Raw genomic sequence first — 23,586 nt, forward strand, 5'->3', positions numbered from 1 at the left:
GAATAAGATCAGATGTACCAACGTTTTGTAAGAAATCTTATATGGATAAGGCTAATTTACAATACTCTTTAGATTATTAGAATCATTATTGTTTATTGGTATGTCATTACATGCCTAGTTACCTATGCATAAGTCGCATTTGAATCAATGAGATTAGTCTTAAAGATGAAAGGATTGCACCCCCTTTCCTACGTCTGAAATAAGTAGGAGCCCCTATGCACAGATGAAGCTTCAAAAAGTGTCGTCGTATTCACTATGGTGTCAGGAACACCATCAGTTGAGAAGCCCATTCCTGCAGAGCTCTGAATTATGGCAGTAGCTTAATACTAGGTGTCTCTAGGCTCAGTAAGTAAAAGTGAACGCCAAAGCAGCTGGCAATTTCTGTTGCCCATGTGCTGGCAACCTCCATCACTGCAATGTGCTCTATGTGAGCCTGCTCTTGAGCTTCCCTTGGAAGTAGTGGCGGAGATTTTTGCTCCAGCACTGGGGGCGGAAAGCAGGCGGGAGCGTGGCAGGTGTGCATCCCAGGGGCGTGGCGCACATCCCGGGGGTGTAGTGCGCCGCCCGCAGGAGCATGGTGCGCCTCCTGGGGGCGTGGCGTGCTGTCTGCGGGGGCGTGGCGCCCAGCGTAGGGGGGCAGCCGCAATGGCACCCCACCGGGATCGTGGTGCCAGGGGTGATGCGCTCCCCCTGCCCCCCTCTTCCTCCGCCAGTGCTTGGGAGCTGCAGCTAGTTCAGAATGTAGGAGATTGACTGCTTGTTGGGACAGAACATCCCCCTCACAGAATGTTGCTGTTGTAAGAATTGCACTGACTGCCAAGTAGCTAAAAGGCTATGTTCAAGGAGATGGTACAGATGTACAGAAGTCCTATGCATCTTGGGACCAGAATACCTGAAAGATTGCTGCATCCCAATCAATCACTGCACTCTACAGGAGAGGACATCCTGCAGATACTATCTTATCCGGAGATCCATTCCACGTGTTGTAACGATCAGGACTTTACCCCTTTGAACTCAATTTCATTGCATTTCAGGCCCTTTTACTGTCTTTTTGACACCTGTTGAAGACTTTCCTATTTCAGCAAAACTTCTAGGTGAACATCTATTTACCCCGGTTGCTATCAGTAGTAGATTTGAAATTATTTTTATATATGCAATTGTTTTATGTAGGTGATATTCAACTATATTTTACTCCTAATAGACCCAAAAGACCTTACTTCACCGTGTTTATTAATTTCAGTGGGTCTGCTCTGAAAAAAACTAAGTTGAAAACTACCAGTGTGTTTTCTTGTATTGTGAAATTGCTTTCAGATGCCTCGTTATTATAAAGATATTTAATAATTATCTAGAATGGCCTGCTACATGTTGAACGCTTGACGTGGTAGTGGAGTAGATTTTTTACAATGCCAGATTTTATTATGACTGATATGGTTCCATCTATATGAAGGTACTACACTTTAATAGACCTATTGACACCCACTGTTTTCCTTTCAATCCATACAAATGCCATATGCTGCATTTGGTGGAGTCTTGAGGTCAGATCCAACAAAGATCTTGTGCTAGTGGAAACCAGTGAAATGAGTCCCACTAGCTCAACAGGACTCCCCACCCCTTTGCCTGTGTGTTCCTACTCCCTCACCAAATCTGCTTTGGAGGGTCAGGGTATACCTCCAGAACATAACACAGGGGGAGAAAATGAGATAGGTGACAGAATAATTTGCTTATTATCACTACTTTGAATTGGGAGGAACATTTTTTTAAGAAAGAAAAACCAGTCAAAGCCTTCCCTGCAACTATAGAAGGCTTCCAATGGATTGAGAGGTTTGGGTTTTCTTTTACATAAAGCTGTCTAGAAGGGGAAGAAGTTTTAAATATTTTCCCCTCAACTATATTTCATAGGTGAGACTATTTATAAAAGGGCAGCCAAAAAATCAATCTGTAGCAGCTAACATTTTTTCCTATATTAGTACAGCCAGTATGCAGGGTGCAGCCTGCATGAAAACAAGCAGAGGGACAGAACAGCAGTCATCCCTTGATCAGTCCCCCCCCCCCACAGCAAGCTGATCACATCCCTGAGGAAGAAGAGAAAGCCTCTTAAGAGAGCAAGCAATCTGGGGGTGCACTCTGGGCCAGGCAGCACTGATGTCTGATTCTCGCAGCAGAAAACAGCATGCGCAATTGGCCAACTGTAAAGGTTTAGTGAACCAAGGTTGATGAGTCCACAAATGAGTGACAAGTATACTGCTGGAAATCTTGTGTGACATGCCTGGACTGACTGAATATACGGGGTATCATCAGCTGAAGCAGATGTATCCAGAACGGTGTCTGGCAGATAACAAAGGCTGGCATGCAGTCAAGTAAATGCCGTTCTGCCCAAATGGCAAGGTAAGAGGAACAATGACATCTACACAATTGCAGGAAAGGCATACATGGCAAGAAAAAAAAGGCCAAGATTGTTCCACTGAATTGATGTTACGGAATGGAAATGCGGCATAATTTGTCGACATTAATAAACAGCTGAAGTGAGCACAGTTAAGGTGACATATGAAACCCTTCGGGGGGCTTGTCTTGGTACTGTGTGCAAAGAGGCAGTCATATATAAATGAAAAGGCAAAAATACCTAGTTACGGCCATTACATGGCCACCACTAGCATACATCTGGTAAACATGTGAGGTGCTGGGGTGAATCTAAATCACAGTAGCCAGTATCAGAAGCAGGCAGCACCAACTGCAAAGCTCAGAAATGTTCTGTACTGAGGTTGAACAGAAACATCGGAATAAGCATCATTTAGCTTCACAAACATGGCAAAGAACGCATATATGGCACAACTGAAATGTATATACAAAGAGGAGGATGTTAGTCAAATAAATTATCCTGAACACTTTGGTTCTTAGATAGTAATTGCCACCTCCAAGGTGTAAAATTGAGCAGATGTTGCCATCCTTCTTCAGAAGTACCAGCTGAAATGCCATGAGGAGGCAAGGCTAAAATTTCAGTAAGAGGGCAGCAGTGAAGGCTGCTGGAACCTAGACCTGGTCAGGTGCCTAGGAGGTCACGCAGGTGGCACATAAGTCCCTATCCTCCTCCTTTGTGAGTAATTTTGTTGTGATGCAATTTCAATCACTCCATGACTTGTTTCCCTGTCAATATTAGGCAGGCACCTTTGCTGTATTAGTTAGACTGCCTAAATACGTTCTATTTGACCAATCTTACTCAGACATGTAATTCTGGCATGTACTTTAATATGTGTGTGTGTGTGTGTGTGTGTGGTCTGTGTGTGTGTGTACACCCACCCACCATGGATTTTACTTATATTTTATAGTCCACTTATTTTTAACATCTGATTTTATTGGTATTTTTAATGTTTATTTTACACTGTGATTAAGTAGTACGTAACTTACAAAGCAATGACAAACCTAGACAGCATCTTAAAAAACAGAGACATCACCTTACTAACAAAGGCCTGTATAGTCAAAGCTATGGTTTTCCCAGTAGTGATGTATGTAAGTGAGAGCTGGATCATAAAGAAGGCTGATTGCCGAAGAATTGATGCTTTTGAATTATGGTGCTGGAGGAGACTCTTGAGAGTCCCATAGACTGCAAGAAGATCAAACCTATCCATTCTGAAGGAAATCAGCCGAGTGCTCACTGGAAGGACAGATCCTGAAGCTGAGGCTCTAATACTTTGGCCACCTCATGAGAAGAGAAGACTCCCTGGAAAAGACCCTGATGCTGGGAAAGTTGGAGGGCACAAGAAGAAGGGGACGACAGAGAACGAGATGGTTGGACAGTGTTCTCAAAGCTACCAGCATGAGTTTGACCAAATTGCGGGAGGCAGTGGAAGACAGGAGGACCTGGCATGCTCTGGTCCAGGGGGTCACAAAGAGTCAGACACAACTAAACAACAACAAACTTATGTTAAATAAATGAAATTCTACTTTTCTGAGACTATAGTTCCTCATGCCACATCATACACCACTTGAGAGTACCTTAACTCTCCCAAGAGACTTTTTGGAGTATATGAGGAACTATACTGAGTGTGTGTGTAAAGAATTGGTAGCATTCCTTATGCATGAGTATAGAAGCTACTGTTTGACATCGGTGGGGTTTAGCTTCCAACTTATATTTATTTTAAAAACTAAATATATTTCATAAGAAAATGTAAGCAAGCACTAGGCTGTTTAGTGTGTGTTCATCACGCACACACAGTTATTTTTCCAGTGGGCTCACATACTATGTACTAAAATGAAATTTTAACTGTACCACTTCTTAAAGTCTTTTCAAAACCTTCCTATTTATTCTTGCAACAGAAATATAAATGAGTCTTTAAAAGGGTTCTTGAGACAGATGAAACTTAGTAACACTAAGTGTGAGTTTCTATGTTCATCCTAATGATCTCAATAAAATTATAAGAAGTGTTTGTTTATTAGTACCAAAATAAACTGGTAAACACATTTATAAACAATTAATGATTTGCTGGCAATTGTATCAGAGATATCTCCCAGGCTACTAGTTTTTGTATAAGAGTGGCCTGATAAGACACAAATATCAACAAAATACAGCTAAAAAGCTGTTAGGAAGTAGGAACAGACAAGCAATATTGTCCTCACATAGCCAGCAGTCTGAATCCCAACCAGTATTGGAGGTAGGTGAAGGAATTACCCTAGTAACAATTCAGTGAGACAATTAACAGCAGTTGGTTTGGAAAATGCAATTGGCTATTGCAGGATTGAGAGCTGAGGCTGATTGGCTCCCAGAAATATTTTTTAAAAGAAAGGAAACCACACTCCATGGGACCCTGCGTCAATAATGATCCCCATCCTGTTTGTCATTCTGAGTTCTTGTTTATATCCAAACACATCTGCAGTAATGTCTGGTTTCATTTTAAACTTCCCACTCAGTTGAACACTGAGCTGCATGCCTGGCCCCATACCAGAGAGTCTCAAAGGTATTCTTGGGACAACTACATTTCAATAGCCTTCAAAAACCTGCAAAGCCGCTAGCTGAGGTGTGTATAAGGACACTATTTCCTTGAGCCTCTTTCTGGGGTGCCAAACAAAAAATGCTAGGCAATTCTAAAACTCATTTCTTGCAGAAATACAAGGATCCTGTAAGGGGTGAAAATTAGTTGAGTGGGGAGGGTGGTGGAAAACTCCTGTAGGAAAATCAGATTTTAAAAAACAGCTGCTGTAGCTAAGTTTATTTCATAAATAATAGTGAGAGGTGCTGCCCATTTTCTAGGATCCAGTAATCAATTTGCTTGCTGTAGCAGAGATTTGCTGCAGTGGGAAGGGACCAAAGCTGAATGGAGCCAAGAGCTAATTTAAGTGGAGAGATAATATCCACACCATACATTTAAGCTCATGGCTTCCGCTAAATAACCCTCTGAATTGTAGTTTACCCTCATAGAGCTACAATTCCCAGTACTACAGTTCCCAGGATTCTTTCGGAGAAACCATGTGCTTTAAATGTATGGTACAGATGTGACTAGGGCCAGGGGAAGATGGATGGATGAATTTGGGAGTGAACAGGCTAAGCCCAGAACACTGTTTCTAATTTTCCAATAATTCTACAGTATGCATGAATTGTTTCTTTTCAGGTGAGATCCTTTTGAATTTAAATTTCAGTTTAATACTGAACCACCTTGACCTCCAACCATCACACATACACAAACAAACAAACAAACAAACACAAACACACCCAAGACAAATCCAGAAACCCTGTTGAAATGTGCCTGCACTTCTTTCAGAGTTTTTTAATACCTTCCCAAAAAGTTTTCAACTATAATCTCACAAAGAGTTGGTACACTCATTTTGTTTTACTGTGGATCCATTTCCTGGTGCAGAAAAAGCTGAAGAAGAATAAAATCAGTTTATTACCACCTGGCCTCTATACAACAAAATGTAATACCATATGCTTTTGTGGCTATCCTAAGTGCAAATTGTTATTCAAGAGCTGTAACTCACTCTAAAATCTCTAGACAGGGGGATAAATTATTTATGGGGGCTACAGCAGATGGCATGGTGAGTTAAAAATGAATTGTACTCTAAAAAGTGCCACAAACTTACACAAAAGATTTCTTATTCTGGTGCACTCACAATAATCTCTTCCAAACTTGCAGTCTTGACAGAATAGAGGTTCTTTCTGATACCTGAAAGAAGTGTCTGAAAGATACCCTATTTTTCCTTGATTAGTTCTCAGTTAAGATTCAGAGTGTGTGCAGTGGGGCAGGGGGAAAGGAAGAGAGGGGATAACGACATGGAAAGAAAGTTGTTTCCAATTCCCCTAAAGGAATCTGCTGGAAATAACATTTTCTCTGAGGGCTCGTCCACATGTACCTTTTGCCCCATGCTTTCTAGGCATAGGCCCGTGTTCTAAAGCTCCATTTCTGACCGCTTCCCCTCCTGTTTTTGCCCCGCAACTTTCCACAGGAAAAGCCGTTCTTTAACGCTAAATCAGAATAAACAACAATTTGGGTTTTTCGCAGATTGCTGTTTGCGCTAATCCAGCAGTAAAGAGCAGGTTTTTGCAGGGCAAGCTCTGGGGCAAAAGAATAAGTGCTTGGATATAGAGCCTAGAAACACGGCACAAAAGGAAGCGTGGATAAGCTCTGACTAAACCAACAGCTGAAATTTGGTGCTGAGAATCTTCAGTCTTATTGTACTGCAAGACTTCAGCATTCTCTGGAGAATTACAGATTCTATGGCTTCAAATCTGTCTAGTTGGGGCACCTGCCCACTGATGTCAAGAGCTGCTCAGCCAATGGCATAGCTGAAAACTGACCGTGGCCATTGACTCAGTAGCTCCTAAATGTCCTGTACAAAATAATACAGCTATTCGCAGCATGAATGTGGAAGGAAAGGCTTCAATTCAAATAAAGAGCCATTAATATGTGGGGAAATGCAACAAAGTGATTACCGGTAGTATTGAAATAGCCATGGCAGTTGAACCCCATGCAATGACATGGGGAAGACAATATTAATACATTCTCAGTTTCACTTAAGAGGTCTAAATTTAATCAGTGTTAGTTTGTAAAATAAATCACACATTGGAGTGAGCACCAGGAGTGCCAACTTGAATAAAATATTTGGGGGCCCAGGTAAGCCCTGCTCCACATAATGGATCATATGACGCAGAGCGCGCGCGCGCGCACACACACACACACACACACACACACACTATCTGAATGATGATGCTGATCAGCTGGGGGGGCAACCCCCTCAAATCTTTTATTGGGAGGGGTTGAAGGGACCTCGGCCCCAAAGAGTTGGCTTTTATGGTTAGCACAAAGAAGATAACCGACAAATCAAAACACAGGTGCATAGTACATAGTGAAGTGGGCTGCAGCCCACAAAAATTCAAACCAAAACAAATCTCTTAGCTTTTAATGTACCACAAAACTCTTCATTGCGTTTATTTGTTATATTTATTAATTGCCTCATGTGACTAGTCACTTGGGTACGTACAATACAGTAGAAAACACACAGCAGACTAAGAGATATATCCCCTCCTCTGTGAATTTGCCACAATAGATTCTGGGCTTTATTCAGCTTTTGGTGGTGCGGGGTAAGGAATTTTTCTATATTTGTGAAATAATGATTAAAAGCTATGTGGACAAGGGAAACTAAATAGAATTCCGTGTCTTCCACTTTTTCATAGACCACTCTCAATATGTAGTTTCACTGTAAAAGTACTTTGGAGTACTTTCTAATAATTCTCAACATGGAGATAGTTTTCAAAAAATTGAGGGACCTCTTTTTTGCTGTTTCCAAATACCTCAGCACTGTACCACATGGAAATCCTTTTCAAAATGAAATGTGAGATGATAAAGCTTGGAAATCTTGTTGCTGTTTAAAAGCATCCTATTACTGATTCTGCTAGTGAGTGAACAACAAAAGACAAGCTGAGACATCCCCCTGGGCTAAATGCATGCAAGGAGACACCTTTAAGTACCAGAAGCATCCAGATCTGCTGCTGTTTGTGTAATTGCTAAACTGATAAAATAATAAATGAATTCATTCAATGTTAAGAACTGAAGACCTCTATAGAGAAAGTGTGGAGGTTTAGTCCTGTTTGAAGGACGACAGGTATGCCTAAAAAATTCTTATGCAAACAAGTAAGCACTCATACGACGTGAATGTTTTTAAAAGTATCAGAATATGGGGATTTCCCCCCGCTATTTGTTTATTGTTCTCTTTACTTGTTAACCTAGGGAAACCTGGGGAAATTGCTTGCAACTGATTCAAATCACAGGAGACAGTCTCAATTTGTCCTCTATTACTGCATGGCTACAATTTGTTTACAGGTGCTGCAGAAATGCTTTATGGGTCTACAAAGATGTTTTCTTTTGCAGACTTTGAGGGGGAAAGCATACTAACAAAAACTGAAGCTTTCATCCACAAGAAATAATAAATGTGACAGGATGGTCTCCTTACAAAGTGCTGGTGTGACCAATTGTGGCTCATAGCAGGTTCAAGACAATGCCTTAAAATAGAATTTAGAAAGGAAGGAAGAAACCATCAGCATGTGAATGTGCTAAGAGACTTGCCGTTTTAAAGCATTACAAACATGGAAAGCCTATAATCAGAGACACCCGTGGGATGAGTGTACACGCTGGAGTCAATAATGCCTCTACAATGTCATTTTCAAACCTGAAGAGAAAAGGGAGATACAAAAATGTGATAGAATCATACAACTGTAGAGCTGGAAGGGACCAAATGGATCGTCTATTCTAACCCCCTCCAAATGCAGAAATCTTTCGTGGGGCTTTAACTCACAAACTGAGATTAAGAGTCTCATGCTCTACCAACTGAACCATCCCTCATCATGTCCAACACAGAAGGGGAAAGAATAGCAAATCTGCAACACGGAACACACTGCCTGTTCAGCCTCAAGCTGACTAAAAAAGAAATCAACAGGATATATTCATACTTCTGCTTGGCCCATGATTAGAAATCATGGGTCTGAGCAGTTTTTCATTTGACCTGCTGTTTTTAGGAATGGGTCCCATTTGCCCCATTCCTTTCCCAGGGTAAATTCATTCTACAGTGCTAATTCAGGGAAGATTCTGGAGCAGATCATTAAGCAAACAGTCTGTGAGCACCTAGAAAGGAATGCTGTGATCACCAATAGCCAGCATGGATTTCTGAAAAATAAGTCATGTCAGACTAACCTGATCTCGTTTTTTGACAGAATTACAAGCCTGGTAGATGAAGGGAACGCAGTGGATGTAGCCTACCTTGATTTCAGCAAGGCATTTGACAAGGTGCCCCATGATATTCTTGTAAAGAAGCTGGTAAAATGCGGTCTTGACTATGCTACCACTCAGTGGATTTGTAACTGGCTGACTGACCGAACCCAAAGGGTGCTCATCAATGGTTCCTCTTCATCCTGGAGAAGAGTGACTAGTGGGGTGCCACAGGGTTCTGTCTTGGGCCCGGTCTTATTCAACATCTTTATCAACGACTTGGATGATGGACTCAAGGGCACCCTGATCAAATTTGCAGATGACACCAAACTGGGAGGGGTGGCTAACACCCCAGAGGACAGGATCACACTTCAAAACAACCTTGACAGATTAGAGAACTGGGCCCAAACAAACAAGATGAATTTTAACAGGGAGAAATGTAAAGTATTGCACTTGGGCAAAAAAAATGAGAGGCACAAATACAAGATGGGTGACACCTGGCTTGAGAGCAGTACATGTGAAAAGGATCTAGGAGTCTTGGTTGACCACAAACTTGACATGAGCCAACAGTGTGACGCGGCAGCTAAAAAAGCCAATGCAATTCTGGGCTGCATCAATAGGAGTATAGCATCTAGATCAAGGGAAGTAATAGTGCCACTGTATTCTGCTCTGGTCAGACCACACCTGGAGTACTGTGTCCAGTTCTGGGCACCACAGTCCAAGAAGGACACTGACAAACTGGAACGTGTCCAGAGGAGGGCAACCAAAATGGTCAAAGGCCTGGAAACGATGCCTTATGAGGAACGGCTAAGGGAGCTGGGCATGTTTAGCCTGGAGAAGAGGAGGTTAAGGGGTGATATGATAGCCATGTTCAAATATATAAAAGGATGTCACATAGAGGAGGGAGAAAGGTTGTTTTCTGCTGCTCCAGAGAAGCGGACACGGAGCAATGGATCCAAACTACAAGAAAGAAGATTCCACCTAAACATTAGGAAGAACTTCCTGACAGTAAGAGCTGTTCGACAGTGGAATTTGCTGCCAAGGAGTGTGGTGGAGTCCAAGGAGTACTTTGGAGGTCTTTAAGCAGAGGCTTGACAACCATATGTCAGGAGTGCTCTGATGGTGTTTCCTGCTTGGCAGGGGGTTGGACTCGATGGCCCTTGTGGTCTCTTCCAACTCTATGATTCTATGATTTACATCAGGCCAGTCCACTCTGGACAGCATCAGGGCATTCCCAGACAGCACACGCACTGGGTTCTGCCCAACTTTGGGGAGCCTGGCACATGTGTGTGATGTCATGTGCCGGGAGGACGCCTGGCAGGGTCCACTGTGGCTGCATTTAGGCCTGACAGGGCCTGTCACAGGCTGTGCAATATTGAGGGGGCCCAGCCCCCTGGTTCAAAATTTGGGGGGGCCTTGCCCCCCCCATGGCGTCCTGCCAGAAAGTGAAGACCTGTTTTGTGTTACACTGGCTCTGCTGCTTGAAAAGCACTTCAGAGAAAGTAGAAGCAGGGAATCAAGCTAACAGCTCCTACAAGTTCCAACTGAAGTGTAAGGAGGTATTGATCTGCAGTAGCACCCTTTTGAACCCTTTAGGGACTTGGGTACTGGTTTTGCTGAACCCAGGACCCTTTCTCAGGAATCAGATTAACACTTAGTCCCAATGTACGGGGAAGACAAGGGCTGCAGCATGAACTACCTCACCTTGCTCAGCACATTTCCATGCTGTAATTCAGAAACAAAGGAGCATCTAGGAATAAGACTGCAGGAACTGTTATGTACTGAAGTTACCACCCTCGGCCAGCAGGGGGAAACTATAGTTTTCACTCAGGTCCGCATATGCAAATAAGGAATTGGAAGTGACGTTCAGTGATTGGATATGTACAGAAAGTTGTTACTTTTGCTTTGTAGTTGAGCTGTATATATGCAGGTTGGCTGAACCCTTCAGCCCTGTTCTGTTCTGGCCTGTGAATAAACAAGAGCTGTTTGAAGAATCGCTGTGTCCTCTGATATGTTCACCCACAACTTAACAGGAACAACAGTTGGGACTCAGTAATTTGAATTCAGCATTCCAAAGCGAGGTTTTTGGAGATGATAACTCTTAACCTTTTTTGTGAGAACACTAAAAATGAAAGGATGGCTGCTGAAGTACCAGACAAAGAATTATTGTGAATAAAATATAGAAACATTTACTAGTCATTTATCTACAATCCTTTAAAACACTCACTAATTATTTCAGGAATACATTTAAATTCTCTTAGTACTTGATGTTGAGTATTGTATTCTTTTTGAAATTCTATTCCAAATAAACATGAAGGAGCATTTGGCAATGTATACAAGAATTAGTAACATTTCAAAACTGAATGAAGTGGTAGAAGCAGATATCATTTCAAGGCAGCAATCCTCCACAAATATACATGGGAGTAAGTCCTACTGAACTCAACTGCATTTACTTCTTAGTAGATATGTATAGGATTGCACTATGAGCCAGCAAACGCAGCATGTTCTGCAAAAATAAAATTAAGCACTTGAATTGTTATGGACCAAACTGCAATACCCTTACACACTGGCTTTTGCGGTAGAAGGATAAGGATTTAGTAATGAAAGCTGCTAGTTAACAAAGGAACCACATCCATAGCTAATCCCCCTAAAATCTGTGAGGTCACCTCTTAGACCTGTAGAGGAACAAGTGCAGTATGTTGTTAAACTGTGGTCAGAACACAGCACACTGGAGAACTAGAACCTGTTGTGAATCAATAGACAAGAAATAAGTATCTACAATCTTGTCAGAAGGAAAACCAACTGAGGAAAGTGACAAATTATTTTTAAGACCAAATATGCATTCCAAGGGTTGACTCTGAAGCAAACTAATCCTGCCAATTATTAATTCATAAACCAGTTGGCGTGTAGACTTGGCATCTTCTTGCACATATAGTTTCAGCACAATATGAAAACAATTAAGATTTAATTTTATACTCCCAGGAGTCAAACAATGTTTAAAAAATACAATGTAAATAACACTGGGTATCAGAAAAAGTAATATTACGTAAGTCCAATTTTCTTGTGGCATATTAGTGTGATTCAGCATCAGGAAAAACTAAATGCTAATGCTGATTTTATTTCTTTTGGATATATTTACATATGCAGAGCTTTGTTTAAATATTGTGAAAAAGATTTAGGAGGAAAATCCATAATTCAGGATAGAATTATTAATTTCTAAAATAAATACTGCCATAAATGAGCACCTGAGCCCTTTTTAGTTAGGCTTAAGGCTTTGGCGGTCCTACTTGCTATTTGAATCACACTTCAGTGGTGGAAAACCATTCATGAATAACTTATAAAAAGAGGCATTAAAATGGAAATAAGTATTAACAATTATCATTGTTAACTACAATATCACACAGAGGTCCAAAAATTGTGGCTAATTTACTAGCTAACTATTAACTGTCTAGCAGCAAGCCACAATTTTAGTGGGCCTTAGTTCTAGGTAATAGCCCTTCAGATTATTTATTTATTTAGCATCAGCTATGCAATGCAAAAGGCACTTCACCCCCCAAAATGGTATGAGAAGTTCTTTTCCCAAGGGACTTGGAAAACTAAAAACAGATGTTGGAAACAATAGAGGAAGAAAATGGAAATGGAGGCAGAAGTAATTGAGTAGTAATTCAGAAGCAATGCTATTATTTCAGCCACACATACTTTGGCTTAGTCACAGGTACTGGGACTAGGGCAGTTTCCCCCAACCGGGTATTCAGCAGATGTTTGAGACTTCAACTCCCACCAGCCCCAGGAAGTATGGCCAAGGGTCACGCTCCAAACATCTGGAGAGCAGTAGGTTGGGAAAGGCTGAACTAGGAGGTGTCTCAAAGATGCCAAAGCAAGAGAGAAAGGGTGGACTTGTTTCAAAGAGCAGGAGATGCTCAGACAGCTGAAAGTGCTGGAGCTGGAGATTGAGGCGGCCAGCGCTGTGCAGCGTGTGTAATGTCAGCATGTTGCGCGACGTGCTGCGGAATTAAAGTGAGCATGTTGTGCAGTGTGCATGCACAGCCACTGCAGATTTTGGGGGATGGGACCTTTGCCCCCCCCCCAGCACACCCTAGATGGCACCTATGGGCAGGGGTGTGTCTGGGTATATGGAATTACACCTTAAAACTGATAGCTAGCTCTATTTAAATGCTTAACAAACATATATTGCTATTTGTATAGAGTTCAGCAGGGCTTATTCTCAAGCAACTGAACATATGATTTTAGTCCTAGTCGCTATTAATAATTTTCCTCTTTTGTTCTTTAACCTTTCCCAAACTCTGGGTAACAAGGACAAGAAATAACATAGTGCATTGTCTTTGATCTGGCTAGATCCACTCACACAAAGACAGTAATTTGTTGACCTATTTAATGTACTGGTCAGATATTCTGCAAGCGTAGTCTGCAATCTGAGCTAAGTAAACATGTGTCTCACAGGAAAGTTAATTCCCCCAGATAAACAACCCTCTTATGGTTCTATTTAATTTTAAAATACTAAACCGAGGACATCATTCTTCATAAATTCGAAGTTCAGCCTGGCATCTTTAGTAAAAATTACATCATAGATCCTGAAGTCAGAAATATCCTGAGATGACATTACAGTGCAAATTGAATAAATGGACATCAAAAGACAAACATATAGGATTAAAGAATTCTGAGCTCAAATGGGCATGGCTCGTCTGGCAACCAAGACAGATGCTTAATTGCCAATGCAATTCTGGGCTGCATCAATAGGAGTATAGCATCTAGATGAAGGGAAGTAATAGTGCCACTGTATTCTGCTCTGGTCAGACCTCACCTGGAGTACTGTGTCCAGTTCTGGGCACCACAGTTCAAGAAGGACACTGACAAACTGGAACGTGTCCAGAGGAGGGCAACCAAAATGGTCAAAGGCTTGGAAACGATGCCTTATGAGGAACGGCTAAGGGAGCTGGGCATGTTTAGCCTGGAGAAGAGGAGGTTAAGGGGTGATATGATAGCCATGTTCAAATATATAAAAGGATGTCACATAGAGGAGGGAGAAAGGTTGTTTTCTGCTGCTCCAGAGAAGCGGACACGGAGCAATGGATCCAAACTACAAGAAAGAAGATTCCACCTAAACATTAGGAAGAACTTCCTGACAGTAAGAGCTGTTCGACAGTGGAATTTGCTGCCAAGGAGTGTGGTGGAGTCTCCTACTTTGGAGGTCTTTAAGCAGAGGCTTGACAACCATATGTCAGGAGTGCTCTGATGGTGTTTCCTGCTTGGCAGGGGGTTGGACTCGATGGCCCTTGTGGTCTCTTCCAACTCTATGATTGTATGATTCTAAGCTGTAGGAAGCTACAGAATCTTTCAGCAAACAGTGATATGGTTAATCATGGTGGTGTTTGCTATCACATGAACCCAATACTTTTTGTAACAATATTAAAACACTGAACATGAGGCCAAATTCTACAAAAATAGGCAAAATGAGAATTGGCATACCTTTGGATATCTCTTGCCCATCTGTTTTGTTGGATCTTTGGCTGAGTCATACGGATTAACACCAGTAAATTCTTTGTGTTCCTTGGCTTCTCTGAGAGCTTTCTGGGAAGGTCCCTGTAATCCATCTTCTCTTTCACACTTACGGCCGGCTATAAAATAAAAGCAGTTTGGTTTTTACATTTGTTTAAAAAATCATTTTTTGGTAGAAATTAAGCATGCATAAATTTGTTCTACTATAAAACAAATTAATCCCTGATTAATTTGCCCAACTTGCTTGTGATTTCAATCCAATCCAACAAGGATTGGCAATCTAAACTGGAATCTCAAATGGAACAGATAGGACATTGGCCCTCATCCAGACTAAATAAACTCTTTTGAACATTCCTGGCAACTGATCTGTACACACCCAGAAGATTGGGACTACTAGTGTCAATGTGGGCACCATTATACAGAGCCTGAAGAACCACAGAGCAGAAGATTCCATATTGTTTGAAAATCAACAGTGTTTGGGAGAAGAGGACTGCAGTCACAAAATTAGAATCTTGGGGTTTTTTTATTTAGCAGAGCTCTAAAAATGAGTATGAGTAGGAAAGTATATCTGCATGTACAACTGCACACCCACAAGTCACAAGTGTCTCATTATATTCTCTCCAGTTAAAAAGCTGGTTGAGAAGTCTATGCTGGATAGCAATTTGAGAATGACAGAAAAAGCTCTGACTAAAAAGAGCACCAAATGGACTATCTGCATTGGGGCTACCACCTTTAACATGAAAGACGATGTAACATTCACATTTACAATAGCAAAGGGAACTAATATGGACCAGATCCTTCTGTGTTGCCCTTCATCACTGATTCCATGGGAAGTTCATAACAGTACAAATACATTACTAAGAAAAATGCTACAATACAAAACACTTCAAAATCTTCATACCATGCATACTTTTATTTATTTGTTTTATTTTTAAATTTTAATTAAATTTTATTGAATACAAAAAAGAACTTTTATTTATTTATTACTTGAAGTGGTCCTACATAGATAATACAATGTAACATATTATTACAAACCCATTTGAAACAGAATTCAAATGCAGGTTTTATGCTTGATTTTTTTCTAATATAAAAAGCCCCAAACAATGCAATGTTCCTTCACAGGTGAGTTGTACCAGCCACTTTATCACTTTGCTGTTTTCCCAGCTTTACAATATCTTTTTTGAAATGTAGGTACCAGAAATGTATACACTATTCCAAGTGCAGCTGCACCACAAATTTCCCTTTCCTAATGCTCCCTACCATGGAATTCATCTTTTAAACAGCTGGGTCAATATATTAATTGAGCTTTCCATCAACAGTCCCCAAGATGCCTTTTCTGGTGGTCAGTCTCTGCCACTGAACTGCTTTTGCCATTTTAACACCATCTTAATGCTTAAGGGATGCTGGTGGCACTGTGGGTTAAACCACAGAGCCTAGGGCTTGCCAATCAGAGGGTCGACGGTTCAAATCCCCACGACGGGATGAGCACCCATTGCTCGGTCCCTGCTCCTGCCAAACAAGCAGTTCGAAAGCACAAAGTGCAAGTAGGTAAATAGGTACCACTCTGGCGGGAAGGTAAACAGCATTTCCATGCGCTGCTCTGATTAGCCAGAAGCGGCTTAGTCATGCTGGCCACATGACCCGAAAGCTGTATGCCGGCTTTACCTTTAATGCTTAAGGTCAGCATCATAATTCCTATCAATTTCCTTGTGCAAAATTCAACAGAACTGTTAAGTTTGAAGGTTACAAATGCTGGAATAATGATTACACATGAGCAGTACTATTTTTCTAGAAAAAGAGGTGCCGAAACTCACCATGAACGCCTCCCTTGTTCCATATTGATGGCAATGGTGTCCACTTGAGAGGTGCCAGAACTGAGTTCAAGTGAGTTCTGGCTGAAAAAAGCCCTGCACATGAGGCTGATGGAAGTTGCTGTAAATCCAGCTGTACCATTAATTTTTTGATTATTTTAAATATTATTTATTTTTTTGACTTTTAAAATATATCCGTAGGACAACCTACTTGATTCGTTGCTGGCTAAGATTTTTAATGTTTCTGTTAATCAGAAAAATTACTTTTCTTCTTTCTTTTTGCTCCTGTTTCTTTTTATATTAGATTTCAAAAATATTTTTTATTCTGGTGTATTATAAAAAGATACTTTGTATTGTTTATGAACTTTTGCATATCTTTTGATAAGTATCAATGAATATATATATATTCTATAAAAACTGCAAACACCAGTGGTGAAAACTGTTTGTTAAATCAAGTCTGTTTAAAGATTTAGAGCAACCAGCCTATGAATGTTTTCCAGATAACATATACCTTTTTGCATTGCATGCTTCAATGTTCTGCAAAATTGACTGTGATGGCCATATGGGCGAACTGAAGTCATTTGAATTGTCATTCTTGAAAAGTACACAAAATCCAACACTAAAATAAAATGTGCATCTAAAACAAATAAATTGAAAAATCCTTTCTGCATGTGAAATTATTCTCTCATTTTTACTATGAAGCCTGCGTTCAAAGGGCACAATCGACCAGGGTCTTGCAGAGTCAGGCAGAGACCCGGGCCAGGTAGATAATGTGGCCCCCTTTGCACCTCCGTGCTCACCCCAGTGCATCCCCTGCGATTGTGAGTATGCTGACCGAGGCCCCCTTTGGAATTGGAGGCCCGGGCCAAGTGGCCCATATGGCCCTCCCTCTGCCTGGGCCTGCAATTGACTAGGAAGTAAGCCCCACTGAAATAAACAGCTATCTTCTCTGCACAGTTCCCATTCATGAGACCTGCCCCAGAATATCTTCTCTTTGAGCGAAAACCCTTAAAATAAAAGTAACTGAAGCGTATGACCAACTTAACTAATTTATTTGAAGGGACGCATGTGAAAAGAACTGTTTCTTACACAAGATGCTAGCCTTATAAATACTTTAAAAACTTTCCAACAACTGTTACAAGTATCATGTCTCAGAGTATTTCCCTAAGCAGTACACATTGCAGAAATGTTTTATTTGTTTGGAAGCTCTTCTCTCACTCAGTGGCTGTGGTTGTCTGGCAGTTACATTGCTAGTGGGATTGTGTTCGTTCATGAAATATACATACTTGCAAACTGCTACAGAACTAGGAAAGCCCAGAGGTTTAAATAGCATCTTTTGATCAAATACATTTCCAAGTTCTACAAAATCATTACGATTACACAGTATAATATCTCAGAAGCATTTGCAGACCTCCTGTTTTGAGTGCCTTTCAGGTGGGATGGAAGGTATGTACTGTATATGCAGCAGAATTAAAACAGGTGCCTCTTCCTATTCAGTCATTCAGTCATTTTGCATTGCATACCAACCAGGTCATTCTGTATTGCATGATGACTAAAACGTTTTAAAACTGTAATTCCTTTTGGAAGGAGCTTGCCTAATAAGCTTTAATGCAGGGGAAGGTTTACAGTGGGGGTATAGTGAGGGTTAGACACACATAGATTCCTCATCTCTAGTTTACATAAAATTGTGTTGTGGCACAGCCAGGTGACAGGACAGGGTTAGCAGACAATCTTAATGACCTGAACTGGAATAAGTCTTTCCCTCAGGCAGCCTAGTCCAATGTTGTTTAGGACTTTATAAGTCAGAACAAAAATCTTAAACCAGGTTGGTCACATATAAGAAACCGGTGCTGCTCCTCTTTTAAGAGTGACATAACTTGTGTATGGTATGGTGCCTCACTCAGCAACTTAGCTGCTGCATTCTGTCCTAGTTGCAGGTTCCAGACCAGCCTTAAGAACACTCCCATATACAGCATATTACAATTGTCCAGTTTTCAGGTTATCAATGCATGAGTCACCATGTCACGGTTATCCCTGTCCAAAAATAATCATAGCTGTCAAAGGGGGAGAAGCTGGCAAAACTATACTGAAATCACTGAAGCCTCCAGCAAGAAATGTGAGACTATGCACCAGCTCTTCTGAGGGAAGAGTGCAACCCCATCTAGAAAGGAGTACAACCAATGTCTAGGCAATTTGGGGAAGCCTGTGTATAAACTTGCATTATTAATCAACTTCCCATTCTGTAACATTGCATTTGGCCCTTCAAGCAGCAGAACCATTTTACTCACTGCCCACTATCTTGGGGAAAACAAATAAATAAATGCATGTTATCTTACTAAGATTAATACTGGAATTCAGTTGCTGATGCCCCAACGTAACTAAGTGTATACTGGCCAAGTGCAAGAATCCAGTGACATGTAATAGTTTCCAGATTCATTGTAAAAAAACCCCACACATCCGCATCTCCATAAATATGTAGGCAGTATGTAAGTTTGCATACAGGTATAAACAGGGACGTGAAAAGGCTTGGTAGCAGTTGGTCCAGTTGATGGGCATCTATGTGATGGCTGGGGGACAAGAGTAAGGCATCCCAAAAGAAAGAAGCTTATTTTTCCCCTACTTGATCTTGTTGTAACTACAGCCTGCTGATAGAATGCTCCTTCTGTGCTTATTTTCTGTGGGCTACGAAAACAGTGTGACACCATGGCATAAGTAGGATGGTGGAGCGAGGAGAGCGTCCAGCCAGGACTGCTGCATGACCACCACTGCTGGTACTCCTTGCCATATACCGTATTTTTTGCTCCATAACACTCACTTTTTTCCTCCTAGAAAGTAAGGGGAAATGTCTGTGCGTGTTATGGAGGAAATGCCTACGGGTGGCGGGGATCTGCTGCAGTCGTGAGCAGAGGATCCATGGTTCCCCTTCCTTCCCTCCTCTGTGGCTCGCTTTGCTCGCTTTGAAACAGCAAAGCGGGAGAAGAGCCACTGAGTGGGGAGAAGAGAGGGACAGAGAGCCTGGTTACAAAGCACGGATCCACATAGAGCCTCAGGATTTTTGCACTGGGTCACCCCAAATTCACCATCAGATCACGTAGCATGTCCATGACTACAGCTTGCACCAAAAAAATCACATACCCACTGTTGCCTGGGGCCGCAGTGGTGCAAAAATGTGGTTACAAAGCATGGATCCACATGGATCCTCAGGATTTTTGCATTGGGCTACCCCAAACTCACTGTCAGATCACATGTCTGTGGCCACAGCATGAACCACAAAAATCATACATCCACTGTTTCGTTTAGAATATTTTTCTTCTTCTTTTCCTCCTCTAAAAACTATGTGCGTGTTATGGTCGGGTGCGTGTTATAGAGCGAAAAATACGGTAATCCTTGCTCATTCACTCATTTCACCGTTCCACTTCCACCCCATCCCACCTACTAAAGGTACTTAAGAGATTAATTATAAATAACAGTTTTCATCTCCCAAAAACTTGTTTTCAAAAATGAATAGAGTTTTTCGAAGAGCCACACTGAATAGCAGTACAGAGTCATCCTGCTGTTGTGAGTCTGGGCTGTCTTGATTACTGTAAATGGGTATCATCTGAAATGTTTCCTGGTGGAGAACAGGAATATGACAAAATAACCTTAATTACTCCCTCTAAAAATAGGGTTGGCTTACTATCTGGAGTGCTTTAGCAAGGTAGCCTTTTATTCATAGCCTATAACCCTAGGAACTGTGCTGGTATATAAAAGTGGAATGCTGTTGTTATATCTCTATTGAGGTAACATTCCTGGGGCAAAACAAGTCACTCACTAGTGTCAGCAGGCAAAATGAAGAAAATCTGGTGTATAATACACAGGGGGAAAACACTGCCTCAGCCACTACAGACAATTAGGAACATTTTTACTGAAATTTAAGAAAAGTATTTTCCCATGATTTACAGGTTTTGCACTGTTCGCTCTGCATCTTTTCAGTGATGTTCCTGAAAATCACTTCAGTAAATTCTGCAACTGTTCTGTTAACTTTGTTCCATTTAGGTCCCAAACTGAGCAAAAGCGTGAAACATACAGCCCCAATATCAACACTAATTATCCTCAGCTATTTTTTGTACACAATTAAAGTCTTCTTTCAACGAAAGCTACATATTATCAGTGACCAACATGGCTAAAAATTTCACTAGGATCACAGCCTTAAATAAAAAATGGCTACATCTTGTTCAATCACTTCAGACTGTACCAACATACAGTGGTACCCCGCAAGACGAATGCCTCGCAAGACGGAAAACCCGCAAGACGAAAGGGTTTTCTGTTTTGGAGGCGCTTCGCAAGACGAATTTCCCTATGGGCTTGCATCGCAAGACGAAAGCCCATAGGGAAATGCTGGCGGTCGGGAGCAAAGACTTTCGCCCACAGCCGGCCTTCAGAAGAGGACCTCTTCTGAAGGCCGGCGGGGGGCAAAAGTCTTTGCTCCCCCCCGCCTGCCTTCCCCCCCGCCTGCCCCGGGCGATCTTAAAATGCTGGTGGGTGGGAGCGAAGCGTTCGCTGCCGACCCCCAGCATTTTAAAATCTCCAAGGGACAGCAGAGAAGTCTCTGTCCCGGGGAGATTTTAAAATGCTGGGGGTCGGGAGCGTTCGCTGCCGACCCCCAGCATTTTAAAACGCTGTTCCGAAGCGGGGGGCGGGAACATCTGCCCCAGCCGCCCCACTTCGGAACGATGTTCCCCTCAGCCGCCCCACTTCGGAACGATGTTCCGAAGGGGGGAGGTGGGGCGGGAACAGCTGCCCCATCCGCCCCACTTCGGAACGATGTTCCGAAGGGGGGAGGTGGGGCGGGAACAGCTGCCCCATCCACCCCACTTCGGAACGATGTTCCGAAGGGGGGAGGTGGGGCGGGAACAGCTGCCCCATCCGCCCCACTTCGGAACGATGTTCCCCTCAGCCGCCCCACTTCGGAACGATGTTCCGAAGGGGGGAGGTGGGGCGGGAACAGCTGCCCCATCCGCCCCACTTCGGAACGATGTTCCGAAGGGGGGAGGTGGGGCGGGAACAGCTGCCCCAGCCGCCCCACTTCGGAACGATGTTCCGAAGGGGGGAGGTGGGGCGGGAACAGCTGCCCCATCCGCCCCACTTCGGAACGATGTTCCGAAGGGGGGAGGTGGGGCGGGAACAGCTGCCCCATCCGCCCCACTTCGGAACGATGTTCCGAAGGGGGGAGGTGGGGCGGGAACAGCTGCCCCATCCGCCCCACTTCGGAACGATGTTCCGAAGTGGGGAGGTGGGGCGGGAACAGCTGCCCCAGCCGCCCCACTTCGGAACGATGTTCCGAAGGGGGGAGGTGGGGCGGGAACAGCTGCCCCATCCGCCCCACTTCGGAACGATGTTCCGAAGGGGGGAGGTGGGGCGGGAACAGCTGCCCCATCCGCCCCACTTCGGAACGATGTTCCGAAGGGGGGAGGTGGGGCGGGAACAGCTGCCTCAGCCGCCCCACTTCGGAACGATGTTCCGAAGGGGGGAGGTGGGGCGGGAACAGCTGCCCCATCCGCCCCACTTCGGAACGATGTTCCGAAGGGGGGAGGTGGGGCGGGAACAGCTGCCCCATCCGCCCCACTTCGGAACGATGTTCCGAAGGGGGGAGGTGGGGCGGGAACAGCTGCCCCAGCCGCCCCACTTCGGAACGATGTTCCGAAGGGGGGAGGTGGGGCGGGAACAGCTGCCCCAGCCGCCCCACTTCGGAACGATGTTCCGAAGGGGGGAGGGGGGCGGGAACAGCTGCCCCAGCCGCCCCACTTCGGAACGATGTTCCGAAGGGGGGAGGGGGGCGGGAACAGCTGCCCCAGCTGCCGGGCTTCGTAGCGCTGCTGCGAAGCCGGGCGGGGGGGGGAACACCTTCTGAAGGCGGGCAGGGGGCGAAAGTCTTTGTCCCCCCTGCCTGCCTTCCCAGGGGCTTTTAAATCGCCCCGGACAGCGGAGAAGTCCTCCGCTCTCCGGGGCGATTTTAAAATGCCGCCCGCCAGTATTTTAAGATCGCCCGGACAGCGGAGAAGTCCTCCGCTGTCCCGGGGTTTTTTAAAATGCTGGGGGTGGGAGGAAAAGCCCTTGTCCCCCCCCCCCCCAGCCTTCAGAAGAGGTCCAGGGACAGACTGTCCCCGGACCTGGCCTGAAGGTGGTTTCCCTAGGAACGCATTAATTGATTTTCAATGCATTCCTATGGGAAACCGTGCATCGCAAGACGAAAAACCCGCAAGACTAAGAGAATTGCGGAACGAATTAATTTCGTCTTGCGAGGCACCACTGTATAAGGAGAGTCTTGATGGACCAGACCAAAGTTCCATCTTGCCCAGCATCCTCTACTCACAATGCTCAACCAGATGCCTGTGGGAGACCTACAAGTAGGACATGAGCACAGCAGCACCCTCCCCACTTCTGTTCCCCAGCAACTGGTACTCAGAGGCATGTTACTTTCAACATCAGAGTTATGCAGAGCCATCAGGACTTGTGGCCATTATCCCCCATTAGTTTGGTGGCAAATTCCAGTGTTTATTCACAGTATGAATAGTGCTTCTCTTTTGTCTGTCCTGATCTTCCAACATTTGGTTTCACTGTGTGGCCCTGGGTTCTAGTATTATGTGAGGAGGAGGAGGAAAACTCTCTAGCCACTTTTTCTAAAGGACCTCCATGATGCAACCTTTCCTCATAGGAGTTTTTCAGCCCCTTGAACCTTTTGGTTGCTATTTTCTGATCTTTTCCAGCTTAACTTCAACATGCTTTTTAAGGAGCAGCAACCAGAACTGTATACAATATTCCAAATACAACTGCAATTAGATTTTTATAACAGCATAATAGTATTGGTAGTTTTGCTTTCAGTCCCTTTCCTAATGATCCTTAGCACACCTCTTTTACAGCTGCTGCACTCTGAGTGAACATCTTCACTGAGGTATTCCTGGGACCACACCTTCTACCTATGATGGACCTGCTATCAAAATATGAAATCCAGCAGCATTTATGGGGAGGGGCACACTAAACAGCATTCTAACACGTCAAGGAGAACACTTGGCTACCATACTTCTCCTTAT

General features: G+C 43.3%; 1 protein-coding gene across 3 annotated transcripts in view; it reads right to left on the minus strand.

Annotated features, from left to right (window-relative positions):
* SPAG16 (sperm associated antigen 16) overlaps positions 1 to 23,586 on the minus strand; it is a 448,643-nt gene that overhangs the window by 392,810 nt on the left and 32,247 nt on the right. For all 3 annotated transcript variants that reach the window (XM_082228123.1, XM_082228122.1, XM_082228124.1), the window contains exon 9: positions 14,676 to 14,824. In XM_082228123.1, coding sequence (XP_082084249.1) covers positions 14,676 to 14,824 — 149 coding nt within the window. The remainder of the gene's footprint in view (positions 1 to 14,675; positions 14,825 to 23,586) is intronic.

This window comes from Podarcis vaucheri (genome assembly GCF_965113315.1).
Source record: "Podarcis vaucheri genome assembly, chromosome: 1".
In the NCBI taxonomy this organism is placed as follows: domain Eukaryota; kingdom Metazoa; phylum Chordata; class Lepidosauria; order Squamata; family Lacertidae; genus Podarcis; species Podarcis vaucheri.